General features: G+C 45.7%; 1 protein-coding gene across 1 annotated transcript; it reads right to left on the reverse strand.

Moving 5' to 3' along the window:
- Positions 1 to 4,897: 4,897 nt before the first annotated feature.
- Positions 4,898 to 9,286, reverse strand: LOC120678725 (ATP-dependent Clp protease adapter protein CLPS1, chloroplastic-like). The gene is made up of 3 exons (XM_039960044.1): positions 9,006 to 9,286; positions 7,793 to 7,937; positions 4,898 to 5,337 (listed from the first exon to the last, which is right to left on the reverse strand). Exons 1-3 carry the CDS (start codon positions 9,076 to 9,078, stop codon positions 5,076 to 5,078), a joined length of 480 nt encoding a protein of 159 aa, XP_039815978.1. The 5' UTR covers positions 9,079 to 9,286; the 3' UTR covers positions 4,898 to 5,075.
- Positions 9,287 to 11,232: the final 1,946 nt, after the last annotated feature.

An 11,232-nucleotide genomic window follows, 5' to 3' on the forward strand; every position in this document is an offset into this window, starting at 1 on the left:
CATAACGATATGGCCATAAAGTCCCATACCTTGCCCATATATGTTCTTCACCACATTGACACAGTCCGTGGCAATTCTGATCTTCTGCAGGTCCAGATCGCTTGCGAGAGCAAGTCCCTCCCGGCAAGCCATTGCTTCTGCAACCTCCGGCGAGGTAATTCCCTCAACAACCAGAGCTGATGCGCCAAGAAACATCCCTGATTCATCTCTTGCCACCACGGCCATGGCTGCAATATCTGAATTCTTGGATAGGGCTACATCAACATTCACCTTCAACACTCCCCGAGGAGGTGGGATCCAGCGCGGCACCAGAGGCCCGATCCTCTCCCCTTGTCTCTGTTTTACCTCCGTATGAGTAGTTGTTTCCAGGTCTGATAAGAACCACTCAATAAAATTATGAGTAGATAACGGGCTTTGGAACATCTCCTCATGAATGACTTTTCTTCGAGCGTACCAAATCGCCCACATCGTGACTGTCAAACGCACAAGGTCTTCATGTCTTAAGTTTGCCACTGCCTCGTGTAGTCATCCCCTAGCATCCTCATGTTGTGCCTGACTTAGAAATTCCAGCACAGGTTCACCTTGCAAAACCCAGACACACTTGGCCATGTTGCACTCCAGCAAGGAGTGGCGCCAGGAATCTGGCCTTCCACAAATGGAGCAGTTGCTGTGCTGCGCCATATTTCTATGATAACGGACATCACCGGTCGGGATCGATTGTTTTGCAAGTCTCCACAAAAAGACTCGAATTTTGGAAAGAACTTTGACACTCCATAAATCTGTCCAATCCTTATGTTTTGCTCTCATATCTGACTGACCTGGGTTGTGATCAATCCAATCAGTCCTTTGCTCTCGGTTAGACACCAACATTCGGTATGCAGAACGAACTGAGAAAACTCCTAATTTCTCATAGCGCCAGGCCCAAAAGTCCTCCTGTCTTCGAGTGGATAGGGGTATACTCCTGATTACCTCCCAATCCATCGGTATGAAGTGGAATTTCAGTTTATCCAGATCCCAAGACAAACTCACTGGATCGATCAGCTCACTGACCACTGCCGGTGGTGTACTGCTCAAGTAGCAGATCGGCCTAATGAGGCCATCTCTTGGTAACCAATTTGTTCTCCACACATCTGTGTCCTCACCCATTCCAATTCTTTTGATCAGGCCCTGCTGTAGAACTCCCTTTCCGTCAATGATAGCTCTCCAAACTCTGGATGGAGATGGGCCAAGTTCTGCGTCAAGAAAGTCTGCATTAGGGAAGTAAGTTGCCTTCAACACCCTCGCGCTGAGTGTGACCGGCTCCTGCAAAATGCGCCAGGCCTGTCTCGCAAGCAGTGCAAGGTTGAAAAGCTCAATATCTCTGAATCCCAATCCTCCCATATATTTTGGTTTAGTCATCTCCTCCCATGCTACCCAGCATGTCTTCCTCTTCCCCTCCTTAGTCCCCCACCAGAAGTCTCGCATCAAACTATCGATATGCTGACACAGCCCTCTCGGCAATCTGAAGCAAGACATGGAGAAGGTTGGCACCGCTTGTGCCACAGCCTTGATGAGCACTTCCTTTCCACCAGCTGACAGTGTTTGCTCCATCCACCCCTGGACCTTCTTCCAAACTCTATTTTTGAGATACTTGAAAGCTCCATTCGTAGCAGTACCAACATCCGTGGGCATTCCCAAGTACTTCTCACTTAGAGCTTCATTGTGCACATCCAGAGTCTCCATGATTTCCTCTCTGATGCCGCCACTCACCCCCTTGGCGAAGTGTATAGAAGATTTATCCTCTGACTCGAGGCCTGGCAGTATGTGTTCAACACATCCGTCACCGTCTCCGCACTCTACCTGTTTGCCTTGAAGAACAGCAGACTGTCATCCACGAACAATAAGTGGCTAACCATCGGGGTCGAGGCAGCCACTTTAATCCCACTGAGGCTTGATGACTGAATTTTGGACTTTAATAGGCACGAAAGGCCCTCCGCTGCTAACAAGAACAAGTAAGGCGAGATTGGGTCTCCCTGACGGATTCCCCTTGTCGGAACAAAGCTATCCAGACGATCTCCATTGAATAAGACAGAAAAAGACACCGTAGTGACCAGTCTCATAATCATCTCAACCCATATCCGGTGGAAACCCAACTTAATCATTATAGTCTTTAAATAGCTCCATTCCACACAGTCATATGTTTTCCTCATGTCCAGCTTCAGTGCACAAAATCTGTTATCTCTTGCTCTCTTCTTCTTCATAAAATGCAAGCACTCATAAGCTGTAATTATATTATCTGTGATAAGTCGACCTGGAACAAAAGCCGACTGTTCCTCATAAATAATCTCCGGTAGTACAGACTTCATTCTATTCGCCATCACATTTGAAGCTATCTTGTATATTACATTACATAGGCTAATAGGGCGAAACTGACCCAGTTCCTCCGGGCTCTCCACCTTTGGTATTAACACAATGCACGTGCAATTAATCAAAGATGAATCATCCTCACCTCGTAAGACGCGAAGTACCACTTCAATAACCTCATCACCACAGAGCTCCCAATGACGCTGAAAGAAATGTGCCGGCAAACCGTCAGGCCCTGCGCTTTAGTAGGAAATATCTGAAACAACGCCCTCTTTATTTCATCTTTATTAAAAGAGACCACCAAACTCTCATTCATAGCTCATGAAGAAGGGAGACAAGGCGATGACGGCCCACGCAGGATGACACGACTCACGGCCCAGTCCCCTACTCAGGCCGGCGGTGTTGTTCTCGGCTTCTCGCAGTCGGCTGATCCGGGGCGCGTAGGGTCTAATTGGTTGCACGCACATAGAGCCAATCAGGCTTCCGGGATGCAAGACTGGAGTGATTGGTTAGCTGATCAGGTAGCAGTCGGGCCTATGAGAGCAAAGGGAATGGAGGCGCCGGCACTCTGGGCGAAAAGATGCCACCCTGGCGTGTTTTTAATGCTGTTGCTGCAGCTGCCGCGAGCCAGTGAGGAATGGGCAGCCTGCGTCGCAGGATCGCAGCGAATAGGAGGCTTCCCCGCACGCATCCGCCTGCTTGCGCCGGCGTCTCGCGAAACACCTTCTATCTTCTCTCTCTTGCTTTCTCTCTTTTTTGCATTGGTTTTCACCGGCTTTCCGTGGCCCATAATACTTGCTCTGAGATGCAAAAGTTCACCTAGATCTATGCTCGCCCGTTTTCCCAGAGCCAGGCTCCGGTGGTGCGGTGGCGCGCGTGCGCCCGCGTGCGGAGGGCCCCCTATTCCGCGCACGCGAGAGGAGCCCAACTAACGCGCGATCTCCGACAGCAGATCTCATTCTTTTTTCGGAACGTTTTTTCCCAATTTTTTTCTTTGGAAAGTCATAACTTACAAACACAACATTTACACATAATTTTTTGCACATGCTTTCTGAAAGAAATATTCTCATTCTAACTTTTATGGTACATACAACTTTTAAGTCTTTCCTACTTCTTGAAGAATTTTAGCACAACTTTTATGATACATACAATTTTAATTAATATATATATTCAAAAAAATTGTGGAGCATAATCTTTTAGCACAACTTCTGTAAAGTTATTTTTATTAGAAAAATTTCTCCCACAATTTTTTTACTTATAAGTTTATCGTATAACTTCTAGGTACTACGATCCTTGTTATACGTATCTTTTTACTATAATTTTTATAAAAAAAGTTGTCAAGAGAACTTCAAATGTATGTAAAGTAAAAGGAAAAATCTGAAAAGAAAAACAAATGATACCACCTGCTATTAGAGAACGTAATAGGGAAATTTTGAAATGAGAAGAGAAAATTAAGGAATATTTAATAGGAAAATTTTGAAATGAGAAGAGAAAATTAAGGAATATTTGAGCCGTTACGTGGGAGGGTGGGTGGGGAGACAGCTACATCGGTGCTGTACTGCTGTCAAATCGTGCGCCAGGAAGCGCTCCAGCGTGCGAGCGCGCAGATTCGCGAAGAGATTCGGTGCATGCAAAGGAGGACAATGACGATGACCTCACCAACATGCATGCATATTCGAAACTAAAAAAAATTTAAATATTAAAACAACCATCCAAATTAAATTTTGATTTCAACATCATTTTTATTATAACAAGATCTTGAAAACAAGATCATACTTGTCTATATTTGCATGACATTTTGAAAATGTAATTTTTAATAATAAATAATTAATTTCGGCTACTAGAATAAATATTTTAACAATATGAATAAATAATTATTTTCTACGAGCAAAACGTTAAACACGTCACACAACAAAATATAATACGAACAAAATATTAAATATCACGAATATTTGATTGCATAGTATAGCTAATGGAAAATAAATATCACGAACAAATGAGTCAATAGTGCTGTTTCTGCAGGAACCAGAAAGCATTCTTGATCATTGACTGAAGAACAAGGGTCGCCACACTGTGAAGACGAATACCAGGTACGCCATCCGCCATCTTACCCGCTGCAACAGCTTGCGGTCAAGCTGTTTCTCAAGGAGGGAAGAATATCACGAACCAAGAGAAGACCCAGCGGAGGCCCATACGAGAGAAGAGGCCCAATGTTCGTATATCAGGACTGGAGTGGGCTAAGTAGCAGTAGGCCTATGAAACGGCTGTACAGCATGTCCGCTTATAAAAACTCTTTCTCGCGGATAGCGAGAACTCGATTTGAAACTCCCGGCTTGACGGCAGCGGCGAGCTTCAGCTCGAGAATTCCGGCGAGGACCTCATCCACCTACTATAATCGTGATCTGATCTGGTCACGAACCTATCGTGTGTGTCTAACAGCGGCACGGAGACCCAGGTGACCTCACCTGGCAAACGGAAGCCAGCAACAGCCGCGCGCGCGCATTCGCTTTCCTAGCAGCAACAGCATAGCAGTGAGCAAAATGCCCAATAACAGTGGAAGAGCGTAACAAAAAATGTTTCATACCCAAAACGCTATGTTTCTTCTTCTACAGGGCACCCTTACAAGATTTACACCTACCCAAGCGGTACTCAGTCTCGCTGCACCCATTCCAGCTTATCTTGTGATTCAGGGTATTTACAAAATATACGGGGTGAAACATCAGCACCCAATCTCAGCAGCCACCGCTGGCGGGCTCAATCGAGCTCCGCAGGCCGTTGCCCCTGAGCGACGTGCAGTGCTCCTCGGCCTCGGACTGGGAGCAGACGATCACCACCGAGAGCCCATTCACGTGCGCCTCCTGCATGATGTTCACCGCATTGTCCACAGTCATCCCCGGGATCACTTTCATCAGGACCTGGACAACATACTCGCGCCTGCTGTGGTTGTCGTTGTGCAGGATGACACGGTATGGGGGCGTCATCTTGCGCTTTTTCCTGCAGAACAGAACAACTTGGTCGTAACATGATTCCCAAGTGTGCAATCAAGTATGATTCCCAAGTATGCAACTGTTTTATTGGCTCAATGGCATCATTTTAGATAGCCTGAAAAATGATAGTGATATGAGCATAGGGTAGCTGTAGGAAGCTAAGCACAAATACCATATACAATAGGGTTTTTTGCATAACTGCCCTTGTTTTCAGCTGTAACTGCACGTTTGCCCCTATTTTTTTTTCAACTTTGCATGTTTGTCCCTGTTTTTTTGAATCTGAAGGTTCCACTTGCCCCTGTTCCGTGAAGGAGAGTTAACGGTGTTAAGTACAAGCTGAAAAGACATAAATACCCTCGACATGAATGACCTAAGAATCGATCCGAATTTTTTTTGTACAGACTTAATGTCCATTTATTTCTCTATCGGTCAGTCAGTCTACTTCCTCTCTCTATCGGTCTCTCTGCCAAATGGGACCCACCTGTCATCTCCAACCTCCAGCCAAGGACCAAGAACGTGACTTCAGACATCAACCGAATCGAGCAAGCTCTGGCCGGCGAAGGTCCGAGCAGCGGGTCAAGTACAGCCGCGGCGCAAGGCCTCGGGCGGCGACGGCGACCATGCTCTGAGCCGGGTAGCGGCGGCGGTGCCGGCGTCCGGCCTCAGACGAGAGGAAACAACTTGCGGCTGGCCGGCGTCGATCCAATTCGAACCCCTCATTTTCAGATTGAGAGTCAATTCAGCAAATCGATTTCCTGGTCCATGCATTGGCATGCCCATCCAATCAAATTTCATGCCAATGAATCTCCGTCCCATCTGTTCCTCAGGTCTCTTCAATATGCTTCGCCGTCCGCCCGCATGCCTCGCTGCTCCCCCGCACACTCCGTCCGCTCGCCCCAACCATCCGCACGTCGGCCATGTTGGCCGCGCGGCCTCTCACCCGGCAGGACGCGCCTCGGGCCACCGCTCATCCCCGAGAGGCGGGCAAGCAGAAGCTCCGCGGTCGGCATGGCCGCTGGCACATGTGGCGTGCGAGGCCGCCGGGATTGCTGGCGGGGGCGCGTGAGGCCTCGGCGCAAACGCCATGGCCACTGGCTCACGAGCCCGCCGGTGGAGCCGCCAGGCGGGCGACGTGCGAGGCCGTCGACGCAGTCGCCGCAGCCGCTGCCGATGGCTGCGGACACGCCGGCCACCTGCCGCCGCGCCGGTCCCCGGCCGCCTGCCGCAGCTCCGGTTGCCGGCCGCCGGGCTCAGCGAACGAAACAGAGGAGAACGGGAGGGGAGTCGTGTGTTTTGGATAAGGGGCAGTATAGTCTTTTCCTCTTTTTTCTATTTTTTTCGAAATTTTTTTGGGACTATTATTTAAAGCCAGTTCACGGTGTTGAGAAACAGGGGCAAACGGTGCCTTCGATTTCAAAAACCAGGGGCAAACATGCAAAGTTAAAAAAATAGGGGCAAACGTGCAGTTAGAGCTCAAAACAAGGGCAGTTATGCAAAAAACCCTATACAATAATAGCAACTGCAGTGTTGTCAAGTGTAATTGATATAACTTCACAAACAATAATCATGAAACAAGCCATATCCAAAGATATAGGCACTTGGGATGGAAAAAGGTGGCCTAAAGGGTCGAACAATAAAATGAAGTCATATGTCATGTACAAGACATGTTCTTATAATTTCAAAGTAAAAAAAAAAGCCCTACCAATATGAACTGATGTTTATGATGGACAACCAATAACTACATAGTTTAGGAGAAAAAGGTATCTGCAATAACTGCAAAGTTCAGGGACTTGCTTTATAAGGAATCTGAATATCCAACCCACATCGCTGAGGTGAAATATGGAGCGTCTTTGCAAAATAAATAAAATAAGACGGTCGCCTGCTGACACCCAACATTAAAACTGCATGACTAAGTGTCAGAACACCCAACACTACAAGCAACCATGTATATACCTTCAATTGTGGGCTAGTGGCACCAGGTACTAAGATTTTCATTCTCTGTACTATAGCAGAAAAATGCAAAAAACATAAGAAACAAGACAGGGCATTTCAAGAACACTTTAAGCCATCAACTACACCACACTATATTTGCAGTGGAGCTGAAATTGACTCAACAATGAGCGTTGACATAACCATGACAATATCAGAAACAAGTTTCTGGACAAGTGAAGGAACTTGCACATGGCAATAAGAGAAAGAGATGTGCAGCTATCAAATTAAGTTGGGGGTACTCCCCAACCTTTCAGTGTCTCTGGATTACATGTTCTTTGTGCATGAATAAATTGGAAAGTGTTACAGTAATAACAGTGAGATGCATAGTAGCTGAATCTGTTATCTGTTTGGAGATACTTAATATTGTATTTGTGCTTTCTCACCAGACAGTGCAAAATTCAGATCACTCCATTTCTGGACTTTACACTTACTCGAAATAGAAAACAAAGGTGATAGCGAGTAAAACTTACTTCACATCAAATTCAGACTGACGACCAGGAGTAGTTTTCTCTACCGGTCGATCAAGCACACCACCTTTGCCTGGTGCAGCTGCTGACAGAGCCATAGGGATTGCAAGACTTTGGCACCTTCCCTTGTAAATGCATGATCTATCCCCTGCAGGATTCAAAGAAAAAGTAACATGGGTTACCAACAATCCTTCATGATGCAGGATAATGAATAATTTTTCCATAAAAACTGGAAGTCTTCATAGTCTAGCAGACTAGCACGCATCTCAGTCGCACATTTGTGTCTCAGGGCTGAAAATAAATGAACGAATTTTGAGTATAGCTTCACGGTCATGCAACAATAGATAAGTGCATAAGGTTGTGGTCAGTCGGTTGATGCTAAAGAGAGAGTTCCAAATGTTTCAGGTGAGGACATGAGGTGTTGATTCAATCACCATCTTACACATTTGGAGTTTTCAAGAACACTATCAAGAATAACCAGCAATTGGTAACAGGCATCAAGTAGTAATGCAGTCTGTCAAGAACGGCGGGCAGCTACGATTGATTTTTTTACTTCAACAGTAATCAAGTGCGTCTTAGATTTAGGTTGTTCACTGCAGGTGTTGTTTGCTTTCCTGTAAATGGACCAATAATGCATTGTAACAATTGCCAGTCTTGTACCACCCTCATCTGGTTGCTAACACCTACGTAATCTGGAGACATACAAATCACTGGCGTGTTCTTCGAACAAAATGGACAAGTGCAGCAGTGGAAACACAGTCCCTGACAAAAGCATGCTGAAGCAATCAATTATCAAACAGGGAACTAAAAGCTAGCTGATAGAGAATAATACTGAAGGTAAGCTTCCACCCTCCACATTTATTCTTGCCACTAACTACAAAAGAGGCGATGATTTCACGATACACAAGTCCCCTTCCTCCTGCCAAAACACCAGGCGGCCATTCCATACCACGAAATGAAGGATCCCCCCTCCCAAACTTAGCAATAACGGCAAAATTCTTGCAACAACGCAACAGTCGGGCTCGGGACTCATCATAATCCAATTGGAATCCCCACCCGAACGGCGTGGACATCACGAACCTCTACTTGCCCTATCAACCTTATCCATTACGGACCCCGAAAGGTACCAACTACTTACTCCCCGAAATCGCATCCGACGAACAGACAAACGGAAGCCAAGAACCGGGAGAGGGAGAGAGACGGGGAGACGGAGCACCTGCCACCGCGTGGCGATTGGGGAAGCGGCTCGCCGCCGAGAGCGCGACACGGCTGGGCACCGCGGCCGCCATGTCGCCGACCGCCGCCGCCCGCGCCTCGGAGGAATCCCGGGGGAGGTCGGAGCCTGCTGGCCTCTGAATCTTGGTGCTCTCTCGCGGTGGTGGTGCTCCGTGGGCCGGGCGACGTGCCGCTCGGAGCGCACGGAGAAATGGAGAATTTTTGTGGCCCAGTAATTTTGATGACGTCGCGAGAGTTTTCCACCTGTTCGGCCACTCGGGCGGTGCGGGCTTCTGGGCCACTGGTCCTCTTCAGATTTTTTCCCCCGTCCAGTGTCCTCTCAAAGAAAAAAAAAAGATAGTAATGCTCGTGTTAAATTAGCAATGTACCCATGGTGGCTGCTTCAAGACCCTATGCTTTTCTTTTCATTTCCGTTTGCTGTTTGGTCTAGCTAGATGAAACTTATTGCATTGGACTTCAGATCCATTTGGTAGACAAAAGAATTTGTATAAATTTTATGGAAATAACTCGCTCGCTCCTTTGTTGACATTTCTCTTCTTTCCAAAATGGTCCTGTTTTATGAGGAAACAATTCATTCTGCTTTTTTTATTTTTGGTTTTTTCTTGATTAGTCTTTCTTTTAAGATGTTGATGTGCGACACAATTTTTCAGTTGCGTGCACTCAGTTAATTGACATGTGTTGCTGGTTTTTTAAATAATTCTGGTATAACTTTAGTGAAATGAGGATTGAGATGTCAGTTTAAATTAAAATAATACTTGTTAAATGTTTTTCTTCACTCTAGTCACACCCTTAAACTTGTCCTAGTAAGAAGTTGTAGATATGAAAGTTCTTCTCATCGTCAAAATTATGGTAAGCCTAGAATTCTTTCAATTTTAATTTGCCATTTAAATGTGTTACACACAAAAACCATACACAGTATTATATAGTTTCTGATAATATAACATAATAAAAATCCTCTAATAATGACTTTTCTACCTCTCTAATAAGATCCACAATAACAATGTGGAACTGGTAACACATAAAGATATTCATATCATTTAGCAAAATGAAACACACCAAATGCATCCATAGCACTTGATTCAGTTGCCCAAGTTAATCTCATTCAATCGTTCACTTATGGAACAAGTCTGTTGGAAAGTTCACATATAGCGCTTGGACAAAGAAGAGGAGAAGAACACACATGCATGGGAGTGAAGACAGAGGCGGCGGCTTGAACATGGAAACAATATAATGGGTAGCAATTGATAGTGGGGAAGGTAGCTTTGCATATGAGATAATGAAGTCTTGGGTTTGGAGTAGACTATAGATACGTTGATGCAAACATTGTACTAACCAATAAAGATTTTAGCTGAACATTATTTCTAATTCTATTTAAAAATAAGTTGAATAACTTACTAAATATATACATCCAAGCAGCATTATACTAAAAAAATTGTAACCTTTTTAGTCCGACTTTTTTAGCAAACGAATTTTCCCAACTTTTGAAACAAAAAAGAGATCAACATTAACTCCACACTTTACTTCATTAATTTAGCCAACTCTTCTCATTCTAAAAGGCTCGATCCACATTGCTTGTTTCACGTCAATGATAATGATCCTTCACATGTCTCCATTAGCACTGTTCCCAGGTGGCATCAGACAAAGCTTCACTGTGATAATCATGAAGGGGATGGCAATCATATGGGGTGTGGGGCCGTGCGTGCAGGTATACAAGTGGAATGCCATGAGCATGGCCCACCTCGCTTCATGCGCCCGGCCGGCCCGTGCTGCGTGCTGCTGTTGGGGCCTTGCCCTACTCCAGCGTAGCCAGACACAGCACATGCACAAGCCTTTTTTCCCCTTTTGGAGCCTGCCGGCTTCTAGTTTTGTCCCATGTTCTCGTTGCATACAAGTGCACTACCCTGCTGCTACCTCTCTAGTCTCTAGCTTGATGGAAGAAAGCCCCCCCCCCCCCACCCCACCCCAAAAAAAAGGAAAGAAAGAAAGGAAACACGAGTCCAGAAACACAAATTGTTGTACAGGTGAGAGAAGCTAGTAGCTAGCTTCAAGACATGAAAGGATCCAGGATATCTAGCGTGGTCCTTAATTTATGTCTCTTCATCAAGAATAGCTAGATGGAGCAAGGTCTAGATTGCATTGGAGTCCCTAAAATCAAGTTAAGCCGGAGTAGTTCCTGCAAACCATGCATCAAGCTAATATTACTAAAA

This window comes from Panicum virgatum, chromosome 6N (genome assembly GCF_016808335.1).
Source record: "Panicum virgatum strain AP13 chromosome 6N, P.virgatum_v5, whole genome shotgun sequence".
In the NCBI taxonomy this organism is placed as follows: Eukaryota; Viridiplantae; Streptophyta; class Magnoliopsida; order Poales; family Poaceae; genus Panicum; species Panicum virgatum.